Raw genomic sequence first — 12,964 nt, 5'->3', positions numbered from 1 at the left:
AACTAACATGATTTTTAACATTTTTTCCATTAGTTTGTGAGACTTTAAAAAAACAGCCTTGGATCTGCTTCTCCGAGCTTTTTATTTACCAGAGGTCCAACTGGCATGGCTTGTTGCCCGTGTGTGAACTTTCAACTTCTCCAAACCAGCAGGAAGAGACGAGCCTGAAACTTGGAGGATGTCCAGTACATCTGAACTGATGAGGGGCGGTCAGGTAGCCCAGTGGTTAAAGCGTTCGCTTGTCACGTCGAAGACCCAGGTTCGATTCCCGACATGGGTACAACGTGTGAAGCCCATTTTTGGTGTCCCCCGCCATGATATTGCTGGAATATTGCTAAAAGCGGCGTAAAACCATACTCACTTACTCACTCTGGACTGATGACGTCAGTTACATGGAAATGCATGGTGGTACATGTAATGGTTTCTGGGGCCTTCTGAAACTGGGTGTGAAGGCTTCTGCAAGCAGTTTCTGGTTCATCAGTGAGGTATAAAAGTGTAGATCTGGAGTACCACTTCAGGCAATCAAGGGGGGACACAGATGGCCCATTTGTCTAAGGTACCGTGACCCCTGAAGGTCCGGGGTAGATAAGTCTTCAGCAACCCATGCTTGCCGTCAAAGGGCGACTTTGCTTGTCGTAAGAGGCAGCTAATGGGATTCAGTTGACAGGCTCGCTGACTTGGTTGAAGCATGTCATCGATCCCAATTGGGAGATCGATTCTCATGATATCAATCACTGGATTGTCTGGTCCAGACTCGATTATTTACAGACCGCCATCATATAGCTGGAATATTGCTGAGTGCGGCGTAAAACAACACCCCAACCAACCAACTAAAATACTCAGGGCCCATTTTCCACAATAGCTTTCTTTTGAGTTTGGTTTGAATGACACTGCAAATAATTGCTGTCCAATCAAGTGTTCTTTCATGACTGATCATGCAGTGATATCACCAGTACTCACTCACTCAGCTGCGTACCATTACCAATCTAACCCGGAAACACCTGGTAGCAAGTTAGTCATAAGTTTGTTGTTTAATGCCACACTCAGCAATATTCCAGCTATATGACAGCAGTCTGTAAATAATTGAATCTGGACCAGACAATCCAGTGATTGACATCATGCACATCGATCAACGCAATTGGGATATGATGACATGCATCAACCAAGTCAGAAAGCCTGACCACCCGATCCCGTTAGTTGTCCCTTAAAACAGGCATAGTCGCTTTTTACAACAAGCATGGGTTGCTGAAGGCCTAATTCTACCCGGATCTTCCCAGGACATGTCAGGTGATAAGAGAGATGGAGATGGTGACATCACTACCGATATGAAGCTGAGGTGGTGACTATGTCCAGGGTATTATTGGAGAATGGAGATAATGTTCAGTGCGTTATTTTTTGTATCCCTTTGTATTTTCTTAAGTACCTTTGCAATCTTACTCTGAAAGGCTGTGTCATTGAGGCAGATGTAAAGTACTGATACTATGGTGGATTTAACTCAGAAAGTGTAATCCTTAATGTAACATAGGTCAGTCCCAGACAAATTCTGCAGTAAAAGTATCAAAATTTGATAGAAAAATTACCAAACTTCTGTGGTAAAAACAGAATCCCAGATGGGATTCAACCCAAAAAAGTACCAGAATCTGCAAAGTACAAAGTAGTAATTTGATAACATATGTTACATTTCACCACTTTCTAAAAAGGCATCGTCTATTCATAAACTGTATTGTCAAGATTCATTGATTGATGGCTCGGAATTATATTCTTTGTAACAAATCAACAAACACAGTTTCAGTCCTCTCAAAGTGCTGCTTTATTGAAATAAATACTTAGAGTTGTCCATCTATATACATGTTCACCTGTCTCTTGTATTGCATGTGTAGGCAGTAGAGGCCCAATATCAACAATCTACAGCAACCGGGTTGTACTGGAACACATATCACTTTCCAACACTGGTTCAATGCAAATATACACTTTGCTGAGATCTCTTTTCTGACAAAGGTATGAAAAAGGTTGATTATCCTTCAAATATGTTCACTCCCACTTCCAATTCAATGGTATTTCAATTACTGTGGCTGTTAGATTGTTGTAACTGAAAAAGTAAACATTTCAATCACACACCAACACAAGCCAGACCAATGTAATTATTCTGTTTTGGTAGTCCAACTTGCATGACACAATTTGAACACTAAGTTTTATAAAATGCTAATCAGTCGACTTTTAGTAATTGTATTGATATTTTCAGACGCTTGAAGATGTACAAAACAATATTACAATGAACATGTAAACTTTGATTTCTTTTGTGAATGAAACGTCTCAGTTCTGCAGGAATGGTGATCATAATGATGCCATTTCCAGGACGTGTTCATGAATGACACTTCAAATAGGGAGAGTTTTCAATGTTACATCAATGATTAAGTTGATCAAGATAGTTGATATATCATGATAAATAGCACATCAAATGCATGTCAGCACAAAAGGTTTCATCGTCAATACTTCACAGGTTTGTCTGCACAACATTCTTCCTTCACCTATGAATACATATGGCTGATATGTGCTATCGTAGTTCAGTAATGTGTCAGTTTTCAGGCAGGTGATTAAATGTGGCCATGCATAACTCATGGGAATCTACTCTGTGCATAAGTGAGTGTGTGTGTTGGGTTTGATGCCACTTTGAACAGTATTACAGTTATATCGTGGCGTGTCAGCTTGATGTGGGAGGAAAACCCAAAGTGATGCAGGTCTCGGACACTTACCACTTTGGTGAGCCCAAAGACAAACTGAGAAATATAATCAGGGTGAACGAGGAATTGAACCCACGATCATACTTTCTGTTATCCCCATGGCATGCAACTCTGCACAGTGAATTACAACACCTCAGACTGGGCCACCCCTGCCCCCACTCCATGTTATTGTTTGTTGTTTAATTCTGCACTCAGCAATATTCCAGCTATGACAGCAGTCTGTAAATAATCAAGTCTGGACCAAACAGTCCAGTGATATCATGAGCATTGATCCACACAGCTGGGATATGATGACATGCATCAACCAAGACAGCAAGGTTAGTTGCCTCGTACGACAAGCATAGTCACCTGTAACGGCAAGCATGGGTTGCTGAAGACCTATTCTACCCCGGATCTTCATGGGTCCCCACTCCATGCCTGAACTTTCGTGGCAACCCTACCATTGCCTAACACTGAAGTTGATGTAATCTGTACACTCACTTAGGGGCGGTCGGGTAGCCTAGTGGTTAAAGCGTTTGATCGTCATGCCAAAGACCCAGGTTCGATTCCCGACATGGGTACAATGTGTGAAGCCCATTTCTGGTGTCCCCTGTCGTGATATTGCTGGAATATTGCTAAAAGCGGCGTAAAACCATACTCATTCATTCTGTACACTCACTGGTCTGAACGCTCCTTGTTTCCCTCTCACTGGAATCAGGTCTTTGGTTCATTGGTTAAATACAGCGACTACATCACTAAGCATGCTAAGTGGTCATATGTACCATGGGCGGTGGAGAACAGTGCTGGATACAAACCCATGAAGTACTGACGATGGAAAGGTTTGAAGAAAACAGATGTAGTTACTTCAACATTGTAGTTCACAAACCAACAGCACATACTAAGTCCTAGAGGTTTGGAAATTAAGTGACCATGGTCAACAATTTTTTTGATGAAATTCTGACGTTAACCAACTGATCTTATCTCCCTACCTGGGCCTGTTCCACTTGGCAATCTTAGTGTTAATACGATCGTAACTCCCATTCTTTAACATAGTGATCAGTGAAATGGGGTTTAATCGCGTTCAAGATTATTGCACTTATAGAGCGATATGTGCGTCTGCGCAGGTGTTCGTTCGTAATTAGTCCAGTATGATCTTGTTTTTATAGTGCTAGCTCACTGAGATACCAAGCCGCAGCTTAAAATGGAAATCCCACTCAGACACAGTACACTGACTGAGCCGACCAGTCCTTGTCTTGTCCCCTTAATGCCGAGTGCCAGACAGGGTAAGCTTTAACAGTTGTAGAGTTAAGATTGCTCAGTGGAACAGGGCCCTGCAGGAAACCCATCCTCAATGCCATCCCAGGACAATAGTTCCCCATCGAATGTGGTGCAAGAGACCACTGGTTCATGAAAAGTTGAAAAAAATGTTCTCATTGAACCAGTCATTTAAGACAGGGCGATAATTATTTTCTGCTAATGATTCTCATTTTAAGATCAGCTGCTGAATGTCCCCATTATCTAGAACTTAAACAAAGTGTCCTCTTTGCTTGACCTAACCATGCCAAAATGGTCACACAAGTAAATTATTATTTTTGCCTACTTACAAGAAACAAGAATCATTCGCCACCATAGCTTCATTTGAGCCCAATTCAATTGCACAATGGTGAAACTAGTACTGCAATCATATAAAAATCATGAGTGAGAGATATTCCGTCCTGAGTAAGTTATAAGGACATCACTTCCGAAACCAAGCTATGGTGGTAAATAGGTCCTGTGTATTTATCATAATAGAATGGAGACATTATGCACAGGATAAATCGAAGATGGGCCTCATAACATTTGTATTTCATGCTACACCATTGAAATTACCTGGCCAGAGGTATACGGAAGTTAATGCCCCATACTCTGGTATTAGATGATGAAGATGGAGAAAGGGGTGTGGCCTACGTTTCCTGTTTGGGCAGCACACTCAAAGCATGATGACAATGATCATATACACATGTATTTCCACATACCACCAATACAGCAGTAGGGAGCTTTCTGCTTCCAACTATTAAGCAAATGATCTTGTATACATTAAACATCTAACCCTAACAGGGTCAGTTTAGTTCGAAAGATATCCAAACATTTACATATTTAAACACATAAGGTAAATTTCAGGAATAAATAGGATACAAACAAGCAAGGATATCCGTAATAAATTTATTCAAGTTGAGATGGTGCTTGAGAGTCATGGTAGTGGAAAATTGGTTTGATGACAAATTGTGACGCTGATTACATGAACAGTTTACAGCAATAAGATGACGATGAATCAGCTGGTATACAAAGCTCGGTAATTCAGGACAAGAGATGAAACGATGCTTGACCGGGGTTCTCCATGGCTAGCATCTCCTCCTGCCATTACATAGAGTGACTCCAGACTGCACGAAGCTTGGAGTACCAGAAACAGAATGAGATTTCACCACTCCTTTATGATGAGGTATCAAACAACAGTCCCTGAAGGCTAATTGCTAGGTCTATTATACAACTCCATCAGTATGGGAGATCCTAGTGATTTCTAGAGCGAAAATGTCGCACACATGATTACTGGGGGTCACGAAGAGAATGCAGATGTAACTTCAAGATTGAAGAACACATTCTCCCATATTGGGAGTGAGAAAGAAAAAATATATAGAGGATGTGAATATTGCATAAAGGGATGAGACACTATACAGTGGCGACAACGAGTGCTAACTACACATATACTAAAAAGTCTAAATGCATTAAAACATTCTTTCACACACATATCTTAAATTAATTGTGTTAAATATGCAGTCTGCAATGGTGACTGTAGGCTTCGTGTGTACAGACAATTCACATCACATTGTCACAACATGGATCACATTCACAGACTTGATGTTGCTTTCTTAGCATGGGGTAATAAATAAAAGGAAATAAAATCTTTCAGCTATTTACATCTAATATAACACAATGCCTTTGGATGTCAGGCACTTTCAACAGGGCTATGTACAAATAAAACAAGATTCCATGTGAAAATGCTATCTACATTGACATGCATGGTAAATTCTATACAAAAAAACAGCTTCTATCACAATATACTATAAGCAAAGTTCATATGTTTAACATGAAAGAAACAGTTAATTTTTTTCTTATTTATAAATTACAACTTAAATACATCACATAAGTTGAAATAAATGTACAAACAAATATGGAGACTTATGACTTGATAAATTTACACACCGAGTGTGAGTATACTATTTCAACATGAAACAATTCTATTGGAACCAATTCAATGCTGGAATACAATACAGATAGGAATGGTTGGGAATGGCACCAAATATGGGAATATATCTATGGCAGCGTTTAAACTTAGGCATGAAAGTCCTTGTCATAACCAAGTGTCACAAACTCAAGATTTCAGATGCTCTAGACATGCTACATGCGTTTACATCTTCAGCAAGCCTAAAGGTTATCCCTTGATATTGAACACTTCCTAGGCAGTCTACCAAGCAATAGAACCTAGGGCGGTTGATATATGACTAAAAGACATGATATATATGATACACATAGCACTATAGACCAAGAACTGCAGACTTTGTTGTAGGATACAGGCTATATCACCTTCACTGATTGTGGAGCAAATCTAAATTGTGTCACTAAAAGCAGAGTACAAGTTCCTGTTGTATAAAATGGTAGCTAAAAGACTAGGAGAATGGCATCGCATATCAAGTGACTAGTAAATCATAATTGTGTCTTCCGACTGAAAATTCAAAAATAATATTTGTTGTTCATGACTTCATGGCCTCTACTTCTAATTCTATACATGCTAAAAGATACGATTGAACTTAAATTCTCTTGATGTCTTTTTTGTCAAGACGTAAAATTCTTTCACCAGTAACAGCTTTCATAACTGAAAATAATCAGCAACATACATGTACTTGAAAGAAATGATGAAAAAAATACGCACTGACAAATAAGACTAGTCCACAATAAAATTAATTTTGCTACAAAAAAGCAATCATAAAATCGCACATAAACTGCACATTTTTGTGTTAAAATAACCACACACCTAAAAACATTTTCTTTTTGTTACAGATAAAGGTCAGTTAACCAAAGTCAAACAGATGAATAGGCTAAAGCAACAGATAATTTACACAGACGTGTTAGTCGTGGTTAAATTAGATTGTCTCATATACACACACAGTATCACTGTCGTACAACACCAGCGCTTCCCGACAGGGATGAGAAGAGCTTCAGCATCAACTGTGCTATCAGCTACATTCCCAGAACACCTCTCATCCCTGTCACAACGTCATGCATCACAACTGACCAACTCCCTTCAAAGCAGATAATATATTACCATAACTGGTACAACACAGCACATCCTTGTATAATCACCTCCTGGTGTAATACGAACATGTCCATCACTCACATAGCCAAGCAACACAAAACAAGTCCACACAGCGGTACGTCTTCGTGGAGGAATTTCCAGTGCCTTCTGTACAAAATCAACAATGTCAACGATGTAGCTGCTCTTCTTACCATGGATTATATTGATTTGCTTCAAGTCCTTTTCCTTGGTATTTTGGGTTTTTCCGACGTACGTTTCCCTTTTATTTTCATAGGTCAGAAAGACAGAAACAGAGGTATTTGTAAGGGTCCATAAAAGCACTATATCAACATAGTTCTTGTCTAAAGGTTTCAGCAGCCTAGCCTCCCCCTTGAGACTAGAATGCATTCTGAAATGCATCTGTGAATGAATTTGTGTTGTATGTTGCAAATAAAATTGCAGTATGCAAGATTTGAGTCACCGAAGTTCCCTTGCAACAGGTCCCCAAAAGGAGCTGTGGGTATCCCTTTGTATTTGGCACATGCAACTCCGACTTCCATGTCAACTCAGAACAATATGGCAGTAGTAAATCAAATGCAAATCAGTTATGCCATAAAGTATTTGGTTCAGTAACAAAATTCTCAACTGGAAATGAGGTATGATCAATAGTTCCACTCCTTTGTCACACAGGATGTCTAGCCTAAGTCTAGTCCATGGAGTCCCTCTAGGGTAGACATTGTTATCAATGACTGCACTCTACACTGACGGTCCTAACAACCGATGGCAAGACGACTGATGGAGACAGTTCTTCTGTTGAGAGACAAGCCTTCTGGTGAATATCCTTGTCAATCAACTGACGATATCACAAATTGGTTTGATCTAGGTGCGTTACAGACCAGGTTAGGGCCATAATGTCGATGCTGATACTTTGAGGATTGCAAATTTACATTAACAAGTCCACACTTCACTGTTGCAATTCTCACGCTACATTTCCAGTGGTTACCTGATATTATAGTACACATAACCTGAAGGTGTACAACAGACAGGGTAAAGGCAGACTAGTCCCTTCCAAGCATCCAGTTGTAGACCAGTAGCTGTTCAACTACAATACACTGGTCTCGAAGCTGAATACATAGAAGCAGAGACAGGTCCTCTAACTGTGAGGCTTGTTGTCACAAGAACTATCCTATCTTGTATGTTAGGTAGGTTGTAGTCTGGTCTTGTCACAAGAACTATCCTATCTTGTATGTTAGGTAGGTTGTAGTCTGGTCTAGTCACAAGAACTATCCTATTTTGTATGTTAGGTAGGTTGTAGTCTGGTCTATCAGCTGTAGAGGAGCAGTCCATCAGTCCTGGTAGAAGCCTATAGATCAACTGTAAGCATCGTACGGATTCATCACACCTTGACTCTGTAGGTTTGATAGACGACGCTCTACAGACTCTTTGTCTGCAAGAAGAAACAAAAATTGGGATAACAACTAAATCTTGGAGGAGACCTAATCAGTAAGATTTTCCCAGAATCCTGATATTGAGAGCCAAAAGTATTGTAGGTGAAAACCGAAACAATTTTGTTTAAGTTTATGCATGACAAGCATATGACACTTTATTATGGTTAACATCTGTATTCTTTCTAATGTTGTTGCAGGGGGACTTCTTGCATCGTGAGCATTGATCTACGCAATAGGAATATGACAACATGCTTGATCCCATTAGTTCCTTCTAACAACAAGCTTGGGTTGCTGATTCTAACCCAGATTTTCTTGGGGCAGACACACAAAGTGTAGAGCAGGCAATTACATGGCTATGGAACATGTTGGTCATGTTGTCAAGTGAGAATCACTGCCGTTAGTTGACTTAATCTGAGCACTCATTGGTCAGAACACTTGCTGTTTTCCCTTTCTCCCTCTGTGCTACTTACACTTATTGAGGAGGTCCTTGTCCCGGGAGTTGGGGGCCAGCTGTGCTACTTACACTTATTGAGGAGGACCTTGTCCCTGCTGTGCTACTTACACTTATTGAGGAGGACCTTGTCCTGGGAGTTGGGGGCCAGCTGTGCTACTTACACTTATTGAGGAGGACCTTGTCCCGGGAGTTGGGGGCCAGCTGTGCTACTTACACTTATTGAGGAGGTCCTTGTCCCGGGAGTTGGGGGCCAGCTGTGCTACTTACACTTATTGAGGAGGACCTTGTCCCGGGAGTTGGGGGCCAGCTGTGCTACTTACACTTACTGAGGAGGACCTTGTCCCTGCTGTGCTACTTACACTTATTGAGGAGGACCTTGTCCCAGGAGTTGGGGGCCAGCTGTGCTACTTACACTTATTGAGGAGGACCTTGTCCCAAGAGTTGGGGGCCAGCTGTGCTACTTACACTTATTAAGGAGGTCCTTGTCTCAGGAGTTGGGGGCCTGCTGTGCTACTTACACTTATTGAGGAGGTCCTTGTCCCGGGAGTTGGGGGCCTGCTGTGCTACTTACACTTATTGAGGAGGTCCTTGTCCCGGGAGTTGGGGGCCTGCTGTGCTACTTACACTTATTGAGGAGGACCTTGTCCCGGGAGTTGGGGGCCTGCTGTGCTACTTACACTTATTGAGGAGGTCCTTGTCCCGGGAGTTGGGGGCCAGCTGTGCTACTTCCACTTATTGAGGAGGTCCTTGTCCCGGGAGTTGGGGGCCAGCTGTGCTACTTACACTTATTGAGGAGGTCCTTGTCCCTGCTGTGCTACTTCCACTTATTGAGGAGGTCCTTGTCCCGGGAGTTGGGGGCCTGCTGTGCTACTTACACTTATTGAGGAGGACCTTGTCCCGGGAGTTGGGGGCCTGCTGTGCTACTTACACTTATTGAGGAGGTCCTTGTCTCGGGAGTTGGGGGCCAGCTGTGCTACTTACACTTATTGAGGAGGACCTTGTCCCGGGAGTTGGGGGCCTGCTGTGCTACTTACACTTATTGAGGAGGTCCTTGTCCCTGCTGTGCTACTTACACTTATTGAGGAGGTCCTTGTCCCGGGAGTTGGGGGCCAGCTGTGCTACTTGCACTTATTGAGGAGGACCTTGTCCCGGGAGTTGGGGGCCTGCTGTGCTACTTGCACTTATTGAGGAGGACCTTGTCCCGGGAGTTGGGGGCCTGCTGTGCTACTTGCACTTATTGAGGAGGTCCTTGTCTCGGGAGTTGGGGGCCAGCTGTGCTACTTACACTTATTGAGGAGGTCACTGTCCCTGCTGTGCTACTTACACTTATTGAGGAGGTCCTTGTCCCGGGAGTTGGGGGCCTGCTGTGCCAGGCTGTGGAGCAGGATCTGGGCCACCGTGTAGCGACGGAAACACTGCAAACAACAGGGGACTCAGGTGAAACCAAGCACTGAAACTGTCATGTACTGCGATACATGGACTTCATTGAAATACCTGACACATACTAACCTGAATTTCAATACATGACTATAAAAAATAAGCACTCTCTTAATGAAAGACTAAGCCTCTCTTAACAGATTATAGGGCTTCAAAGGACCCCTGTGTCCAACAAATCAGCAGTCTGGGATCATTTTAGCTTTCCTGTTACTTTTTGTGATGAACAGTTAACAGGGAGAAACTGACGCCAGTTTTACACACATCTGAAATCACAAATATTTCAGTTCATGGCCTTTGTGTTGTTATTTTGGCATTTCGAGATACGTATCGTATCATGGCCTTGTGTATTGCTTCACCCCTAAACTACATTTGTACATATTCCCACGGTTCGTACAAAACTTGAGCCACCAAATGTGAGTGACTGAGCGAGATTGAGTATGGTTTTATGGCATTTTTTTGCAACATCCAAGCAATGTCACTTTTGGTTACTCATCCAGGGATAGAAATGTATTTTCTTAAAAGATGTTCAGTTGTGCCATTCAGAATTTTAATTCATGTCAATAAGAACAATATTTTGACCCATATTCAATCTTGGTGAAGGTTATTTTATCATAAGCTAGTTAATCAAAGATAAAGCTATATGAGTGAGTGAGTATGGTTTATGCCGTTTTTAGCAATATTCCAGCAATATCACGGCAGGGGACACCAGAAATGGGCTTCACACATTGTACCCATGTCGGGAATCAAACCCGGGTCTTCGGCGTGACGAGCGAACACTTTAACCACTAGGCTACCCGACCGACCCTTAAAGCTATATGAAAGCAGGTAACACAAAGAATAGGAAAAATAAACCTGGGCCTTGCGATGTGATTAGAATGCAAAAAACACAATGGTACCCAACATCCCTCCACGAATAGTTCTAACCCACTTCAGCGTGTGTTGCCTTAACTTCGCAGTAACACCATGACAGATCTGTTGGTCATTTTCAATTTTGTTTTTAACACTGTGATAATGTTTGGTTGGTTGGTTGGTTTGTTGTTTAACGCCGCACTAAGCAATATTCCAGCTATATGTCGGTGGTCTGCAAATAATCAAGTCTGGACCAGACAATCCAGTGATTAATATCATGAGCATCGATCCACGCAATTGGGATCGATGACATGCTTCAAACCAAGTCAGCGAGCCTGACCACCCGATCCTGTTAGTCGCCTTTTACGACAAGCATGGGTTGCTGAAGACCTATTCTACCCCGGGTCTTCACGGGTCCTGTGATAATGTGGAGTCAGCCTCCATGAGTGACTATGATGAGTATATATTTGTATAGTTACAGCAAGAATCACTCACCTCCTTAGGATTACCAAAGAGTTCATCTAGGGCAGCTCCTTGGCACTGAAACAAACAGATCAATAAACTGCCAGGTCTTCATAAAGGTCAGGTGAAATGGTTCATGATAATTTCACTTATAGTTATATTACATAATGCATGTGTGTGGCTGCTTGTAGTAGTCAGTACTAATGCCGGTTTCATAGTGTTTGTGTGTTTGTTGTTTAACGCCACGCTCAGCAATATTCCAGCTAAATGACGGCGGTCTGTAAATAATCAAGTCCGGACCAGAAAATCCAGTGATTGACAGCATGAGCATCAATCCACACAATTGGGATATGATGACAAGCATCAACCAAGTCAGCGAGCCTGACAGCCCGATCCTGTTTCATAGTGCTAGGCAGGAGATTGACCACTGACCTTCCACTCTCCGGGCGGTCAACTCAATTCTGCACAGCGAATTGCAGCATATTAGTCGAGTGGGCCCCTCCGGTCTGAGTGACCACAGATCAATCTAGTCCAGGGTTTGAAATTCCATCAGTCCGCTTGTCCGTAAAATTCATGAGGCCCCTCTGACACTCCCCTGTGGACTACCACTTTCATCACCCGACACTGCACTGTGGACTCCCACTTCCATCACCCTGCACTGCCCTGGGGACTCCCACTTTCATCACCCGACACTGCCCTGTGGACTACCGCTTTCATCACCCTGCACTGCCCTGGGGACTCCCACTTTCATCACCCGACACTGCCCTGTGGACTCCCACTTCCATCACCCGACACTGCCCTGTGGACTCCCACTTCCGTCACCCGACACTGCCCTGGGGACTCCCACTTTCATCACCCGACACTGCCCTGGGGACTCCCACTTTCATCACCCGACACTGCCCTGTCGACTCCCACTTTCATCACCCGACACTGCCCTGTGGACTCCCACTTCCATCATCCTGCACTGCCCTGGGGACTCCCACTTTCATCACCCGACACTGCCCTGTGGACTCCCACTTCCATCACCCGACACTGCCCTGTGGACTCCCACTTCCGTCACCCGACACTGCCCTGGGGACTCCCACTTTCATCACCCGACACTGCCCTGGGGACTCCCACTTTCATCACCCGACACTGCCCTGTCGACTCCCACTTTCATCACCCGACACTGCCCTGTGGACTCCCACTTCCATCATCCTGCACTGCCCTGGGGACTCCCACTTTCATCACCCGACACTGCCCTGGGGACTCCCACTTTCATCAC

General features: G+C 43.1%; 1 protein-coding gene across 5 annotated transcripts in view; it reads right to left on the bottom strand.

Annotated features, from left to right (window-relative positions):
• Positions 1-1,797: 1,797 nt before the first annotated feature.
• The window catches only part of LOC139456323 (serine/threonine-protein kinase unc-51-like), a 59,448-nt gene continuing 48,281 nt past the window's right edge, over positions 1,798-12,964 (bottom strand). For all 5 annotated transcript variants that reach the window (XM_071237957.1, XM_071237961.1, XM_071237958.1 and 2 more), the window contains 3 exons: positions 11,734-11,778; positions 10,277-10,367; positions 1,798-8,497 (listed from right to left, as the gene is read on the bottom strand). In XM_071237957.1, coding sequence (XP_071094058.1) covers positions 8,421-8,497; positions 10,277-10,367; positions 11,734-11,778 — 213 coding nt within the window. In that variant the 3' untranslated portion in view covers positions 1,798-8,420. The remainder of the gene's footprint in view (positions 8,498-10,276; positions 10,368-11,733; positions 11,779-12,964) is intronic.

This window comes from Haliotis cracherodii, unplaced genomic scaffold (assembly GCF_022045235.1).
Source record: "Haliotis cracherodii isolate W230 unplaced genomic scaffold, xgHalCrac1.p SCAF_11, whole genome shotgun sequence".
Lineage (NCBI taxonomy): Eukaryota > Metazoa > Mollusca > Gastropoda > Lepetellida > Haliotidae > Haliotis > Haliotis cracherodii.
This window is presented reverse-complemented; position numbering and strand designations above follow the sequence as displayed.